Source organism: Aspergillus clavatus, genomic scaffold (assembly GCF_000002715.2).
Source record: "Aspergillus clavatus NRRL 1 1099423829806 genomic scaffold, whole genome shotgun sequence".
In the NCBI taxonomy this organism is placed as follows: domain Eukaryota; kingdom Fungi; phylum Ascomycota; class Eurotiomycetes; order Eurotiales; family Aspergillaceae; genus Aspergillus; species Aspergillus clavatus.
Window position 1 is genome coordinate 1,861,757 of NW_001517093.1, and position 14,041 is coordinate 1,875,797.

General features: G+C 53.7%; 4 protein-coding genes across 4 annotated transcripts, besides 7 other annotated features; 3 read left to right on the forward strand and 1 right to left on the reverse strand.

Moving 5' to 3' along the window:
- Positions 1 to 1,816: 1,816 nt before the first annotated feature.
- On the forward strand, positions 1,817 to 4,715 carry atgI (autophagy protein ATG9; the record flags this gene model as incomplete). The annotated part of the gene is made up of 2 exons (XM_001268289.1): positions 1,817 to 2,550; positions 2,600 to 4,715. The coding sequence occupies 2 exons, from the start codon at positions 1,817 to 1,819 to the stop codon at positions 4,713 to 4,715; spliced, it is 2,850 nt and encodes a 949-aa protein (XP_001268290.1).
- Positions 4,716 to 5,567: 852 nt separating this feature from the next.
- Positions 5,568 to 5,600: a microsatellite.
- A 46-nt stretch (positions 5,601 to 5,646) lies between these two features.
- Positions 5,647 to 5,668: a microsatellite.
- A 77-nt stretch (positions 5,669 to 5,745) lies between these two features.
- Positions 5,746 to 5,770: a microsatellite.
- Positions 5,746 to 5,771: a microsatellite.
- Positions 5,772 to 5,842: 71 nt separating this feature from the next.
- On the forward strand, positions 5,843 to 8,541 carry ACLA_085610 (class I alpha-mannosidase 1A; the record flags this gene model as incomplete). Its single annotated transcript, XM_001268290.1, has 2 exons — positions 5,843 to 6,870; positions 6,927 to 8,541. 2 exons carry the CDS (start codon positions 5,843 to 5,845, stop codon positions 8,539 to 8,541), a joined length of 2,643 nt encoding a protein of 880 aa, XP_001268291.1.
- Positions 8,542 to 9,414: 873 nt separating this feature from the next.
- ACLA_085620 (uncharacterized protein) lies at positions 9,415 to 11,966 on the forward strand (the record flags this gene model as incomplete). The annotated part of the gene is made up of 6 exons (XM_001268291.1): positions 9,415 to 9,460; positions 9,739 to 9,857; positions 9,975 to 10,206; positions 10,288 to 10,388; positions 10,450 to 10,609; positions 10,672 to 11,966. The coding sequence occupies 6 exons, from the start codon at positions 9,415 to 9,417 to the stop codon at positions 11,964 to 11,966; spliced, it is 1,953 nt and encodes a 650-aa protein (XP_001268292.1).
- Positions 11,967 to 12,256: 290 nt separating this feature from the next.
- scw4 (putative cell wall glucanase (Scw4)) lies at positions 12,257 to 13,535 on the reverse strand (the record flags this gene model as incomplete). Its single annotated transcript, XM_001268292.1, has 3 exons — positions 12,257 to 13,150; positions 13,267 to 13,391; positions 13,466 to 13,535. The coding sequence occupies 3 exons, from the start codon at positions 13,533 to 13,535 to the stop codon at positions 12,257 to 12,259; spliced, it is 1,089 nt and encodes a 362-aa protein (XP_001268293.1).
- Positions 13,116 to 13,138: a microsatellite.
- Positions 13,536 to 13,576: 41 nt separating the features above from the next.
- Positions 13,577 to 13,626: a microsatellite.
- A 147-nt stretch (positions 13,627 to 13,773) lies between these two features.
- Positions 13,774 to 13,797: a microsatellite.
- The last annotated feature ends 244 nt before the right edge of the window (positions 13,798 to 14,041 follow it).

Below are 14,041 nucleotides of genomic sequence, written 5' to 3' on the forward strand. Positions count from 1 at the left end.
ACCCAGTTGATACCTTTGAGGTACCTACCTTATGAACTCTATGGTTGCTGAGATCTGGACCTGGACGACCAACAGTATTGATAATTGTGGCTGTAATCCAAGTAGCTACGATACTCAAATAAAATGCTGATCATTCCAAATTCTGGGTTACTATCTCTGACTTTTGAAACACCTTCATGGTGTATATGGAATTGTAAGGAGTAAATAGTCGTATCCGACTTCTAGGCCGGATGAAGTTCGGATAGTCCGGTAAAATTCGGTTAGGTATTATTCTTCGAGCAACGAGATACGGAAGGAATACCTCGTTACCTACCTACCACATATTGAGGCTCCTCAAGTAGTGTTAGGTGGTACAACGGTTCCGATCCATGAAGTAATAAGTCTGATCATATAGATTCCTCTTCCTTTAGCACGTAAAGAAGGCTTTTCATCGGAGTTAATCCTGGGCTGAGAAGCCCTGTATTCAGGTCTGATCAGTAGAGCACTTGGAGAGAGAAGTGCTCAAAAAGTTGAATCGTCACGATCTAGATCTGTCTCATTGCCTGCTTTTGAGCTCTAAAACCGGAGAATTTCCCGATCTATGTATGTATCTGGGGGATGCTTGGTCTATCTACATAGAAAATTAGTTCATCGACAACTATTGAACCTACTGACGACAAAGCTGAGACGGCAATAGTATCATCGCTACATTAATGGGACCGAATCCGGTGATTGTATCCCCATCTCAGCTCTCACCCGAGTCAGAGGTCTCGGTCTAGCCGTTTGACCGCCGGATATATTTCTTTGTTCTCACTCTAGTCCGATCTTCGAAACCTCAAGAGTCATCTGCTATCAATGTCATATGTGTCTCTGACAAGGGTATCCAGATTTTGTCATCGAAGCCTTACGAGTCAGAGACCATCCGCTGTAGTTCGGGATTTGCTCTAGACTAATGTATTCGTCAACTAACAGTATCCATTGAACGCACATCCCAGCCTGAAGCTCTGATGAGTGACGATGATGGCTCTGTGTCGGTCCACGCTTGCTTGCTGACGAACCTCATTGTTGACGAAAAGATCAAAAAGATAAGAATTCAGACCAGTGTGTGCCGTGTAGCCTCTGGGATGACCATAATTCGACTGACCCTGGGAATCAGGGCACTGAGTCTGAACGCACCGAGGTATCTTGTACGTAGTACTGCACCCCACATAAACCAGATCATCTAGAAGGAAACCAGCGCTTCTTCCATGACCAATCAGCAACCAATCGACTATTGAACGAATGGGTCTTCCATGCTGTCCTGAAGTCCTGACTCGTGTCGTCAGAGAGTCGGGATTCGGAAGATCAGTTGTTGAGCGGCCAAGAGAATATCACGTGTAGCTGATATAACTCTGATAGTCAGCTGATCTAGCGCCTCAGGCACTCAATGCTGCTAGCATGTGGAGTGGAGCACTTGGTCTCCTTACCGCCTGCATCATAGGTAGCTTATCGTGAAGGGAGACTGGGTCATCAGATATGCAATGGTCAAACGACCACCATCGAGATACTCTTCCAAGACCACTTAGCTCTTCGTTCAAGTTAAAGATCTGATCTCTCATATATAGACTCAGCTCTGATATCTCCGATCTTGCCTTGTATCTGATCTCCATATTGCTGTTCTTCGTATCAGATTTCTCCCATTTGTGTATCACAACACACCTCGGATTGTGCGTGTCGAATGGCCTGTAACTGATTTGAGAGAATCTGTCTTGCGAGCCGCTGCGATGTGCTGAAATTTCTCTGTTACAGTCTCTCCTTGTCCCATATGCGGTTCGACGACTAGATACGTAAAATCAAGATGATGACATCAAACATCTTGTCCCGCTTCCTTCCCCCAAACAACTCGCCATCCGTTTACGAGGCGATCCGACAAAACGACGCCGATTCAGATTCTTCGGACGTGGAAGAGCGCGCGGGGCTCACTTTGGAGGATGGGCACGGAGGGCATTATACCGATCATGAACTCCAGGATGCCATGGTCGACGCCGATCAAAGCGAGCTTCCCAGCCCCGACGATGCGTTCCTGGCGAGGGAGAGTCACCACAGAGTCCCTTCAGAGGGTCCCTCCAAATCAACTTCCCGTCGACGCAAGAACAGCCGTCCACGGTGGATGCAAGCCGCTTCGCCTGGTCAAGACTTTGAGTATGGCGATGATGACGATGTTCCCGCTTCTCTGCTCGTCGAAGGACATCATGACGATGAGGATCTGAAATCGCGCCTGCCCCCGCCACCGCGTCCCCTTTCACCCCACGAAATACAACCTTCTCTTCCTGGGCCCTCATCGCAAGGTGATCAAGCTCGCTGGAGAGCCGCTAGAGACCAACAACCGCTGCACAATGCCAGCCGGAGGCGTCCTCCCGGGGTTAAGTGGTCGCTTGGACAACCCAATCTGAATACGGTCGATCCGAAAGAGAAGGCGATGTGGATGTGGGCAAACGTTGACAATCTGGATAACTTTCTGAAGGAGGTCTACTCATATTTTCTTGGGAATGGAATCTGGTCGATCCTGCTAACCCGGGTTCTGAGCCTCTTGTATGTCTTATGATTCTGCTTCCGTACGCATTACTGACACCATTACCAGAACCTTCGCGTTTGTTGTGGGATTCAGCACCTTTCTCACAAACTGCGTCAACTACCACAAAGTTCGCGGCAGCAAGACATTAGACGACATCCTGGTAGACAGGTGTACCACGAAAATGTCTCTATCATCGACCTTTCTGCTTTGGTTACTCACATTTTTCTGGATTGGAAAGGCGTTTCAGTGTTTATTGGGAATCCGAAGGCTCAAACACATGCATGATTTCTACCACTATCTTCTTGGAGTCTCCGATACCGATATCCAGACCATTTCGTGGCAAGAGGTTGTTAGCCGGTTGATGACACTCAGGGATGCCAATCCTGCAACGGCCGGTGCGGTCTCTGCGAGACACCGTAAATTCATGGGCAGTCAATCCAAGCAGCGAATGGATGCCCACGATATTGCCAATCGCTTGATGCGCAAGGAGAATTATCTCATTGCGCTGGTGAACAAGGACATACTTGACCTGACGCTGCCCATTCCTTTCCTTCGGAACCGGCCGTTATTCTCGCAGACACTGGAGTGGAACCTCAATCTCTGCATTATGGATTATGTTTTCAATGAACAAGGCCAGGTTCGAACTCTGTTCCTGAAGGATACCCATCGAAAGGCGCTGAGCGAGGGCCTACGACGGCGATTCATTTTTGCCGGGTTTATGAATATCTTCGTAGCCCCGTTTATTGTGGTCTATTTCATGATGCATTATTTCTTTCGCTACTTTAATGAATACAAGAAGAATCCCTCCCAGATCGGATCGCGCCAGTACACCCCGCTGGCCGAATGGAAGTTTCGCGAGTTCAACGAACTTTGGCATCTATTCGAACGACGCATCAACATGTCCTACCCGTTTGCGAGCCGCTACGTGGACCAATTCCCCAAGGACAAGACTGTGCAGGTCGCGGGGTTTGTGGCGTTCGTCTCGGGGGCTTTGGCCTCAGTACTCGCTCTGGCATCGGTTGTGGATCCGGAGCTCTTTTTGGGGTTCGAAATCACCCATGATCGGACTGTTCTGTTCTATCTGGGCGTGTTCGGATCCGTCTGGGCTGTCGCTCGGGGCATGGTTCCGGAAGAGACCAATGTCTTCGATCCGGAGTATGCCTTGCTTGAGGTGATCAACTACACCCACTATTTCCCGAGCCAGTGGAAAGGGCGGCTGCATAGCGATGAGGTGCGAAGGGAATTTGCCGAGTTGTACCAGATGAAAATCGTGATCTTCCTGGAGGAGATCCTGAGCATGATCTTCACGCCGTTCATCCTGTGGTTCAGTTTGCCCAGGTGCAGCGATCGGCTGATCGACTTCTTCCGGGAGTTCACTGTGCATGTGGACGGCATGGGGTATCTCTGCTCGTTTGCGGTCTTCGATTTCAAGAAGGGGACGAATGTGATCACTCAGGGGGATCGACGAGAACCCGCCCGGCAGGATCTCCGAGCGGACTACTTCGCTACCAAGGATGGTAAGATGCTGGCTTCCTACTACGGGTTCCTTGACAACTACGGCGCCAACCCCCGCGGCGCCCATCCTTCGACCAAACGACAGTTCCACCCACCCCCGGCCTTCCCTACGCTGGGATCGCCCTCGGCGATGGACCTGGGCCACCTCGGCGACCGGGCCGACCCACCGCAGGCTCGCCCCTTCGCGGGTCAGCAATCGACCTTTGGCCCTTCGCGCTTCGGTCCGACCGGGCTAGCCGATCACGGATCTCCTGCGCCGTCCATGCTCCTGGATCCGCATCATCAGCCGTCCGCTTCCGGGTTTCGAACCGCGCATCGCACCGCCTTCTCCCGATACCGATCATCGCGAGCGGCCCCTCCCATCTCCGGGGCCATTCTGGATGACGACGAGTCGCCTAGCGCGCCGAACCGGAACGGTTCTGCGCGATCGGCTGCCGGTGCTCCTGCTCCTCCTGGTGGATCCAGCGGGGGCGGGGTCGGCGCCAGCGACAGCAACTTGGAAGATTCGTGGCGGATGAACCTCACGGGCGACACGGACGATGAGGACGCAGGCGCGGGAGGGGAGAACGCCGATGCCATCGCGGGGGGAGCGGGGGTGTTGGGGTTGATCCAGCAATTCCAGCGGGTGAATCAGGATGGACGAGGGCGCACCGCGGTTGGATTATAGGCGTGTTATTTTTTTTTTTTTCTGGCTGCAATTGAATTGGAATATTGCATGTTATAGACTTAAGGTATTGATTGGTGTACTGGAATCTGGAAAATACTTCCTGTGCTGGAGATGAATATAGTAATCCTTCAGAAGACCCAATGCTCCTAGTAGTTAGTAGTTACTAGTACTAGTCTACTACAAGTTCTACAACTAGGTAATAATAAGGATCCATCATGAATGGAGATTACCCCTGGATATAAATAGTGCTGGGCGAATCATGAGTCGGCAGTGGTTTGCAGGACCCATCAATCCATCAATATCATTATCAGCTCATCAAACCGACCCAGCAGTGCGTCTTACGATTCCTGTCTAGTCGAAGTCCTCCGGAGTAGTTACTGGTTACTAGTTACCCCTGTAAGGAAAGACATGAAGAAGTCTAGTAGTAGACTAGTAGTGGATAACGAGTAGTAAGGAATAATAATATGATTTGTGTGACTTTCCCAAGCCAAGTATCCCCAAGAAGTCTGGACTCTGATCTCTGGGTTGATCACGGAGATCGAGACTCTTCCCATGGGACAAGTAGACAGATAGATGTACACAGTAGGAGGTTTGGATGAGACTGCCCTGATACTATCTACTACTCTGCTGGTGTTGGCGGGTTCTTGACGTTTGGTTTCGCTTCCTTTCCAGTTTCCACTCCTTGCGTCCACCGATGAAAAAAACCGGGAGTCGAGATAGTTAGATGATGTACGGAGTAGCGTTAGTAGTGGTGGTGGTAGTGGTCTAGGGACTAATCGACCGTCCTAGTCTACGGTGTGAGACAACTTCCTCTCTGGAACTAGAAGAAGTCCAGTGGGAGTATCGGTGGTCCTTCATCTTCATCTTCATCTTCATCTTCATCTTCGTCTCGCTGTAGGATGATATGAGTGAGCTGACCCTCACAGCTCATTTCTTCTTCTTCTTCTTCTTCTCTTGACTTGAGTCTCCTGAAAAAATAGAAATAAAAAAAGGGTCTCGTGATCATTCTAATAATTCTTCTTGTCATTCGTTTTTTTTTTTTTTTTTTTTTTTTTTGACTCCCAAATCCAGTCCCTCGTTTGACCACCTCGTTTATTTTCCCTTCTCTTTCAGATCCGTCGCCTATCATGTTTCGAGCCCGTCGCTATCGGGTCTCGCTGGTCTTTGCCGTCATCTTCGTTCTCATCTTCATTCATTTCTTTCGATCCCACGATGCTCCCGCCAGTACGGTGAGCGTTCCCGCGTCAGGCGATCTACCTAAAACATACCCCCAGCATCCTCCTCCTCCTCCTCCGCCGCCGCCGCCGGCCGCCCCTGAATCTCCGCCTGCTGCTGCTCCCAACGCCAAATCCGACTCACCATCCTCGCAAGAACCAGAAACGCCCGCCGTCCCTGATACCAAGGCTTTCCCAGATGCCGCATCCAGCAGCAATGGCCAGGAACCGTCGCAAGATGGCTCCTCCGCGAGCCAGGCCGCGATCTCCTCGACCGACAACAAACAGGCGACAGGAGACTCGCAAGGAACGGCGGCCAAGTCCGAACTGAGTTACCACGGCCGAGCACGAATGAAGGTGGACCTCCCCGAGACAAATCAGCCGACACCCCGCTGGAAGCAGACGCCAGAGCGGTTCCCTGTTGCGCCGGAGCACCTGATCAAGTTGCCGACCGGGCAGTCCAAGCCACTGCCCAGGGTGCAGGCGGCCTTCAAGGACGAGACGGCGTCGGATAAGATCCAGCGCATGAAGCGGCTGTCCAGCATCAGGGCGGCCTTCGAACATGCCTGGAACGGCTACAAGGCTTCCGCGATGGGCCACGACGAGCTGAAGCCCCTGCGCGGCGGGTTCCGGGACCCCTTCATGGGCTGGGCCGCGACCCTGGTGGATTCCTTGGATACCCTCTGGATCATGGATCTCAAGGAGGAGTTCGCCATTGCTGTGGACCACGTCAAGAAGATCGATTTTACCACGAGCAAGAGAGAGGAGCTGCCTGTGTTCGAGACCGTCATCCGCTATTTGGGTGGGCTGCTGGGCGCCTACGACATCTCCGGGCACAAGTACGATGTGCTTCTTGACAAGGCTGTGGAGTTGGCCGAGGTTGTCATGGGTGCGTTCGATACGCCCAATCGCATGCCGACCATGTTCTACAAATGGACCCCGTAAGTCTGGGCTCGTTCTATGGGTCGGAGGCTGTGGCTAATGTGCGGCATGACAGAGAGTATACGGCTGAACCCCATCTAGCCGATGTCGACACCACCCTGGCAGAGATCGGTTCGCTCTCCGTTGAATTCACCCGGCTGGCGCAGTTGACAAAGCAAGACAAGTACTACGATGCCATTGCACGGATCACAAACGAGCTGGAGAAACTGCAGGGCCGAACCAGGATTCCCGGTCTGTGGCCTCTGAAGATTGATGCGTCGGGATGCAGGGTTTCTACGCCGCAGCTCAATCATGAACTTCCCCGGGATGATCCATCTCACACCTCGTCCTCCCCTTCATCATCCGCATCTTTGTCGACCTCCACACCATCCTCGCTTTCGCCCTCATCTTCCTCCGCGTTGCCATCGCCGTCGTCTTCTGTGCCCTCGTCTGTACCCACGCCTGCTGCAGCTCAAAAAGCGCGGCCGTTGCCCACTGATGCGAAGAGCTATACGAATTTCCTCCAGCGACGCAATGCTGGAAACCAACATGTTGATGCCCAGCCGGCCACTTATGATACTATCGACAAGAGCTCCGACGCAAGCGCCAGTCCTGCGATCTATGAGACATTCGCCGATATGGACTGCACAAGCGGCCTCAATACCCCCCTTTCTCCCAAGCACAAGTTCGGACTCGGCAGTCGTGGTGATTCCACATACGAATACCTGCCTAAAGAGTACATGATCCTGGGTGGGCTCAACGAGCAATATCCCGCGATGTACAAGAAAGCCATGGAGTCGGCGCGCGAGCATCTTCTCTTCCGACCCATGGTCAAGGACGATCACGATATCCGATTCCTGAGCACCATGACCCTGACGCACCCTCTGGCGGACCAGGTTCCCGATAGCGTTTCCGTGGCGTACGAAGCGACTCACCTGAGCTGCTTCGCGGGCGGAATGTTCGCCCTCGGAGCCAAAGTGTTCGGGCTCGAGCAGGATCTGGAAGTCGCCGCTCAATTGACAAACGGTTGTATCTGGGCCTACGGAGCCACCAAAACAGGCATCATGCCAGACAACTCTCTCCTCGTCCCTTGCCCCAAGGGCGAGCCGTGTGCCTGGAACGAAACAGTGTATTGGAACGCACTGGACCCCAACGAGGAGAAGCGGATTGCAGCAGCGAAGAATGCCAAAGAGGAGAAGAAGGACAAACGGTCAACCACCCCAATCCACCGGCGCGGCTCGGTTGGCAGGTGGCGCGTGATCGCAGATTCAGAGACCACGGATGATCTCATCAACCCCGATGAGCAGGAGGTGAAGAAGGACCCGGAAGCTGAAAAGGCTCCCCACGATCAATATGTCACGTCGCGGATCCTCAGCGAGCGTCTGCCTCCGGGAGTGACGCTCATTGTGAACCGGGCGTACCTCCTGCGCCCGGAGGCCATTGAGTCCGTGTTCTACATGTTCCGCATCACGGGCGATGACTACTGGCGCGAGAAGGGCTGGGAGATGTTCCAGGCTATTTCCAAGTATACGCGCACTGAGCTCGCCCACTCTGCCATCCACGATGTCACGCTTGAGACCTCCAAGATGCGTGACACCATGGAGTCCTTCTGGCTGGCGGAGACGCTGAAGTACTTCTACCTGCTTTTCAGCGATCCCAAGGTAGTGAGTCTGGACGAATACGTTCTGTGAGTACCCAGTCCGAAAACCTGCTGGGGAAGAAATCAAACTGACTTGTCTTCGCAGAAACACAGAAGCTCACCCATTGAGACGTCCGAAGTATTAATTTCCTTTCCCCCTTTCGATGGACATATATCATATATTTTCCCCCCTTCATGTGAATCTATTTTTATTCCCCCTCCCTTCTTGATGTACAAGTACTGATACCATATCCAAGTACATGATTACTCTGTTTCAGGTGGCTTGTCGCGCCCCCTTTTCTTTCTCTTCCTTTGTCTTCACTTGTTTCCATTTTACTGCTATAAGTAATGATTGACTTAATGTGTACATATACGGGAAGACAGGCAATGAAGGAGAATAACGACCCTTAGTGAGACTGAAGACTGTCGTCCAAGGGTCTTTGCAGGGAATGAATTGACTCGACATTCGGTCCTTTCGTAGAGTAAACGAGAATTAGAGATAGTTAGATACAATAGACAATCCCTACTACCTTCTTCATAGTTCCTCAGACATTTAAAGTGAGAGCCCCGTGGAAGCCATACGCTCATCGAAATGACCTAAACATCGTCAATAATCCTCATTCAGAGCGGTGGATCACCGCACCTCTCACTAAGGAACAACTTCCCCCGCCGCCCGCCCAGTTCGGTTTGCCTTGGCCACGTTCATCGTCATCACCCCCTAAATCCAATTACTTGCCACAAGATCACAATCAAATTAATTCCCTTTCAACCCATTCCAGCCTCCTCACGGAGCAAAACCGCCCTCCCCCCTCCCTCCTCCTCCTCTTCCTCCCTCCCACACAGAGGCTCACGGGCACGGAGACGGAGACGGGATGAGTGCAGAGACAAGACTAGTCCGACGACGACGACGATCGAGCTGTGGGAAATGGAGCTTGAGGTCTCCCTGGAGAACGAACAGCAGTTCTGGGATGGTGCGTTTTCTTTTTATGGTTATACAGGGTGTTCGGCTGGGGTTGTGGCACTCTGTTGTCTTGTCCACATAGCTAATATCATTTGATGTCGTGTCTGGCAGAAGTCCATGAGATTGTGTCTACGCCCTGCGACTCCGAGGATCTCATTGATAATGCGCTCCGGTCATATCTGAGCTTGGCGACCAAGTACAAAGGTCGGTTTTCTTTACTACGACCGCTGGCAATGTGCACCGGGAGAGAAAATTAGCATCCGCTGACTCGACCCCCGAAACTCCCAGATGAATACCTCACCTCGCCCTTCGAGGTGTCGCGCTGCTCGTACAACCTACTTTCCTCGCGGATCTTCGCCTCGCACAGGGACTATGTGCGGAGGCAGATGATCTATGGCTTGCTACAGGTATGCGGGGGGGGGGATGGGCTGTTCTTTTTTTTTTTTTCTTCCCCCTTGCGGCGGAGGGGGGAACGGCTGGCGTTTTGCGCTTGGGACTGGATGTGTGCTGATGAGATTGGTTAGGAGGATGAACCGGACACGCTGCATCTGATTGTCTCATTCCTGCTCTTCGATGGCCGCGAGCATGAGGAGGTCTTCCGGATGATGAATGGGGAGGGTCTGTTCCCGCGCTTGCTGGAGCTTTTGCGGACGTGCGCGATTGCGGACGGGGAGGGCCAGGCTGCGCTGCATCGCATGCTGATGGATCTACTGTATGAGATGGCGCGGATTCAGAGGATCAAGATTGAGGATCTGGGTGAGTTAGTTCGGGGTTGGAAGGTGCAGCGTGGTGAGATATTGGGTTTGCCGTGGCATGGAGGCTAATGCATGGTGGTAGTTCTCGTGGACGATGACTTTATCAAAGGTCTTTTTGGGATCATCGAGGATCTCTCCTATGATGCGAGTGATCCGTACCATTATCCTGTGATCCGTGTGTTGGTGAGTTGTCCGACCTACGGTCAACAATACTCGGAGGGGTTGCTGATCGGTTCATCTGCAGCTGGTCCTCAATGAACAGTATATGATCTCGGCGCACAGCCCTGTCGACGAGGGACCGTCCTCGGGTCCGCTGACGAACAAGGTTATCAAGATCTTGGCCATGCATGGCAATCTCTACAAAACATTCGGGGAGAACATCATTCTCCTCATTAACAGAGAAGGTAACTTGCTCTCGGCCTTCGTCTCCTATCTACGATCCTCATTCTAATCTCGTTGGACGCAGCGGAAACATCGCTTCAGCTTCTCACTCTCAAACTTCTCTACCTTATCTTCACAACCCCCAGCACTTATGAGTATTTCTATACCAACGATCTTCATGTCCTGGTTGACATTCTGATTCGAAACCTTCTCGACTTGCCCGAAGAGGCATCCGCCCTCCGACACACATATCTCCGTGTTCTCTACCCATTGCTTGCTCACACGCAGTTGAAAACCCCCCCGCACTACAAGCGCGATGAACTCAAGAGGATGCTTAGCCTCCTTGTCCGAGGTCAGCTCTCAATGACTGGCAGTGACGCCGAAAGAATACTGCATTTTGAAGAAGTCGACGAGACCACAAGGAGACTGGTCTTCCGGTGCGCAACAGTCGACTGGCTTCGAGATCCGGAACCCGCCGAATCTCGAAAGGAGAGCGTTGCCTCGTTCGACTCCACGACAGATGCTGTCCAGACGGATGCAGAGACTGTTGACTCCGAAAGCACCGTTGGCAGTTCGCCCGAGGCCCTCTCGCCCACAAAAGACGACGGAGCGGACTCTCCCAAACCCGACCCAGACAGACCAAGTGCAATACGGCGACTCGGAATGCAGCTGGAACCGGCCTCCTGCTCTTCCCTCAGCGTGCAGGAAGTCGCAGCCCAGCACGAGAAGCCTGGCATTATCACCCCCAGCCGCGCCAACATCCAGCCCGCGGGAGACCACCCCCTACGACCATCCAAATCAGACTCCCATAGAACAAACAACAAACCCAAAATCAAACCGGTGCCGCCTAAATCAAGACGCTGGCGCGGAAGACGCATCGCCGATGAGGAAGACCATACCGACACCATCCCCGAGAACGCGGCAACAGCCGCATCAAGCCCGGTCATAACCCCCGCTACCAGCAGCCCTCCCGACCGCCGAAACTCCACCTCGACGTCCGGCCTCGCGCCCCCGAATCCCACGCACTGGCAACGCTCCGCCTCGAACCCGCCGCCCGCAGTCCCGCCACCCAGGCGGTCGACCCATCCGGCCGTCCAGGCGCATGCGCTGTCGGGGAGTTGTACCCCGCTCAACAACAGTCCTTTAGCGGTCCCGGTGTCTTTCAGCAGCAAGCATGGTCAGAAGCCGGAGCCGCCGAAGACACGCCGCTGGGCGCGGTCGAAGCACGCGCATGGCGACTCGGCGGATAGATCGGGGAAGGAAGGCTCGTTGCACGACGAGACCGAGACTGTGCCCGAGTCGGCGGAATCGAATGATCCAACCGCGATGGTCAGCGTGGAAGAGGCGGTGCAGAATGTCTCGTTGCGACATGAGGGATGAAGAGTATAATAGCATACCGGGGCGCCTGTTTCGGTTTTGCTGCATTGCCCAATCGCGAGATACCTTGTATGTTCTCGGACAGGGCGCTAATCATATTGCATATCAGGAATAATACTAAGCCATAGCTTTCACTTTACAATGAGTCCAACATCCAAAGCAATCCATCCATCATCATGATTCATTTCATTACGCTAGATCCTCTAACCAGCTAGTATGTACGGAAAATGTACACGAATTGGACCGTTGAAGAACAGCCCCAGGACCAGGAGCAGGACGAGGGCGAAAGCTACCTACTCCTGAATGCCCCAGAACTTCTCCGCATCAAACGTCCCCTCCCCATCCGTCTTCCACAAATCATCAAACGCACTGAACAGCACCAAATCCGGCTCCCCCGCAAACACCCTCCTCAGACTCTCCACCGCCACCCGTTGGTTCTCCTTGGACGGCACCGCGCGCCCATTCGCGCGCCCCGCATGCGGCCACCCCGACTCCGCAATCACCGTCCGCTTGCCGCCGGCCGCCTCCGACACCCGCCGCGCCTGCTCCATCGCATACTCGCCCGCGCGCTCGGGCGTCATCCCCTCATCAAAGAACGCATGGCAGTTCGCAGCGCAGTAGTCCGACGCCGCACAGAGCTCCGGGTGCCGCTGCAGCGCCGCGAACGTGTCGACGGTCACCACGGGCCCCTGGTAGCCGGCGGCGCGGAGGGCGGCGCGCGCGGTGTGCAGCGCGGCGACGACGTCGGCGGGCGTGCTGGCGCCGCGGTTCACCAGCTCGTTGCCGATGGAGATGGTGTGGAAGGGGGCCCAGTCGCCTGCGGCGGCGGCGGTGATGGCGTCGAGGGAGGCGGGGAGGTTGGGGAGGTCGAAGACGCCGGCGAAGACGCGCATGCCGTGCGTTTTGGCGGCTTGCGTGACGAGGCGCGTTTGGTCGCAGTCGACGCCGTAGATGCGGATGAAGGCGTGGTGGGTGAGGCGGGCGACGTCGGCGTCGATCTGGGCCGGGGTTTTGCACGTGCTGTCGCTGTTGTAGGGGGAGTAGGAGATGCCGAAGCGACGGGGCGGGGGCCCAGCGGGGGCAGGGGGACCAGGCTCAGGTGTTAGGTCGGGAACTTGGATGGGGAGGTGGGAGAGGAGGTCGTTGGCGGCTGGGAGGGGGAGGGGGAGGGAGAGATCAGTGGGTTCCTGGTCATCGTTAACATCGACATCGACACATTGACATTGACATTGACCGCTTATGCCCGTTTGCAATGCCGCTCGAGCTATATAGCGATTGCTTCCCGGGGCCATTCAACACCTACCTGCGCAGCATTAGGCGTCTGGTGTTTATCGTCCTCGACATGGACGATCTGGCCGGCTTTATCGACCCAGACGATGACGGGGTCGAGCGGATTGCCGTCCCGCTGAACATGGCGACGGTGGCCTGCTTATCCAGCACCAGCCTTGAATCAGCACTTTTGCCTCTATACTCTGCAGCTTCTCTCTCGAGGGCATCCTTACCATGCGGATGTGCCGCTGCATGGAACACCAGTCGCAACGTCAGCAGACCGATCAGGAGCTTCGCCTTCATCGCGGGTGATCCTGCAGGTCAGGTCAAAGTGACTGTCCAAAAAAAACCAAAAACCAAAAAATCAAATATCAAAAATCAAAAATCAAAAATCACAATGGAAAGATAAGCAGACAGATATCGACGAAAAGGAAAACACAGAGATGAAATTTGGAGCACCCAGACTGAGCGGTCCTAGAGGCACATACATTCACAGTACAGTAAACACTACACTAGAGCCCCAGCCCAGCCCTTGGGGAATTGAGCATGAGCATGAGCATGAGCATTCCCTCCCTCACCCTAAATTCCCAGAGACTAACTACTTACTATCTACTTCCCACTACTAGATCTCTGCAGCCCTAGCAGCAGTACCTACGAAGGGACTGAGCATCAATAACTTACTGTGTTCCATTGGAATGCCAGCCCCATGCCTCCCTGAACACCCTCATCATGAAAGAATGACAACAAAAGCATTTCAGACTTTGTAGAATCCAGGTGCGCCGGTAACCCAGGTCATTTGCGGCAGAATT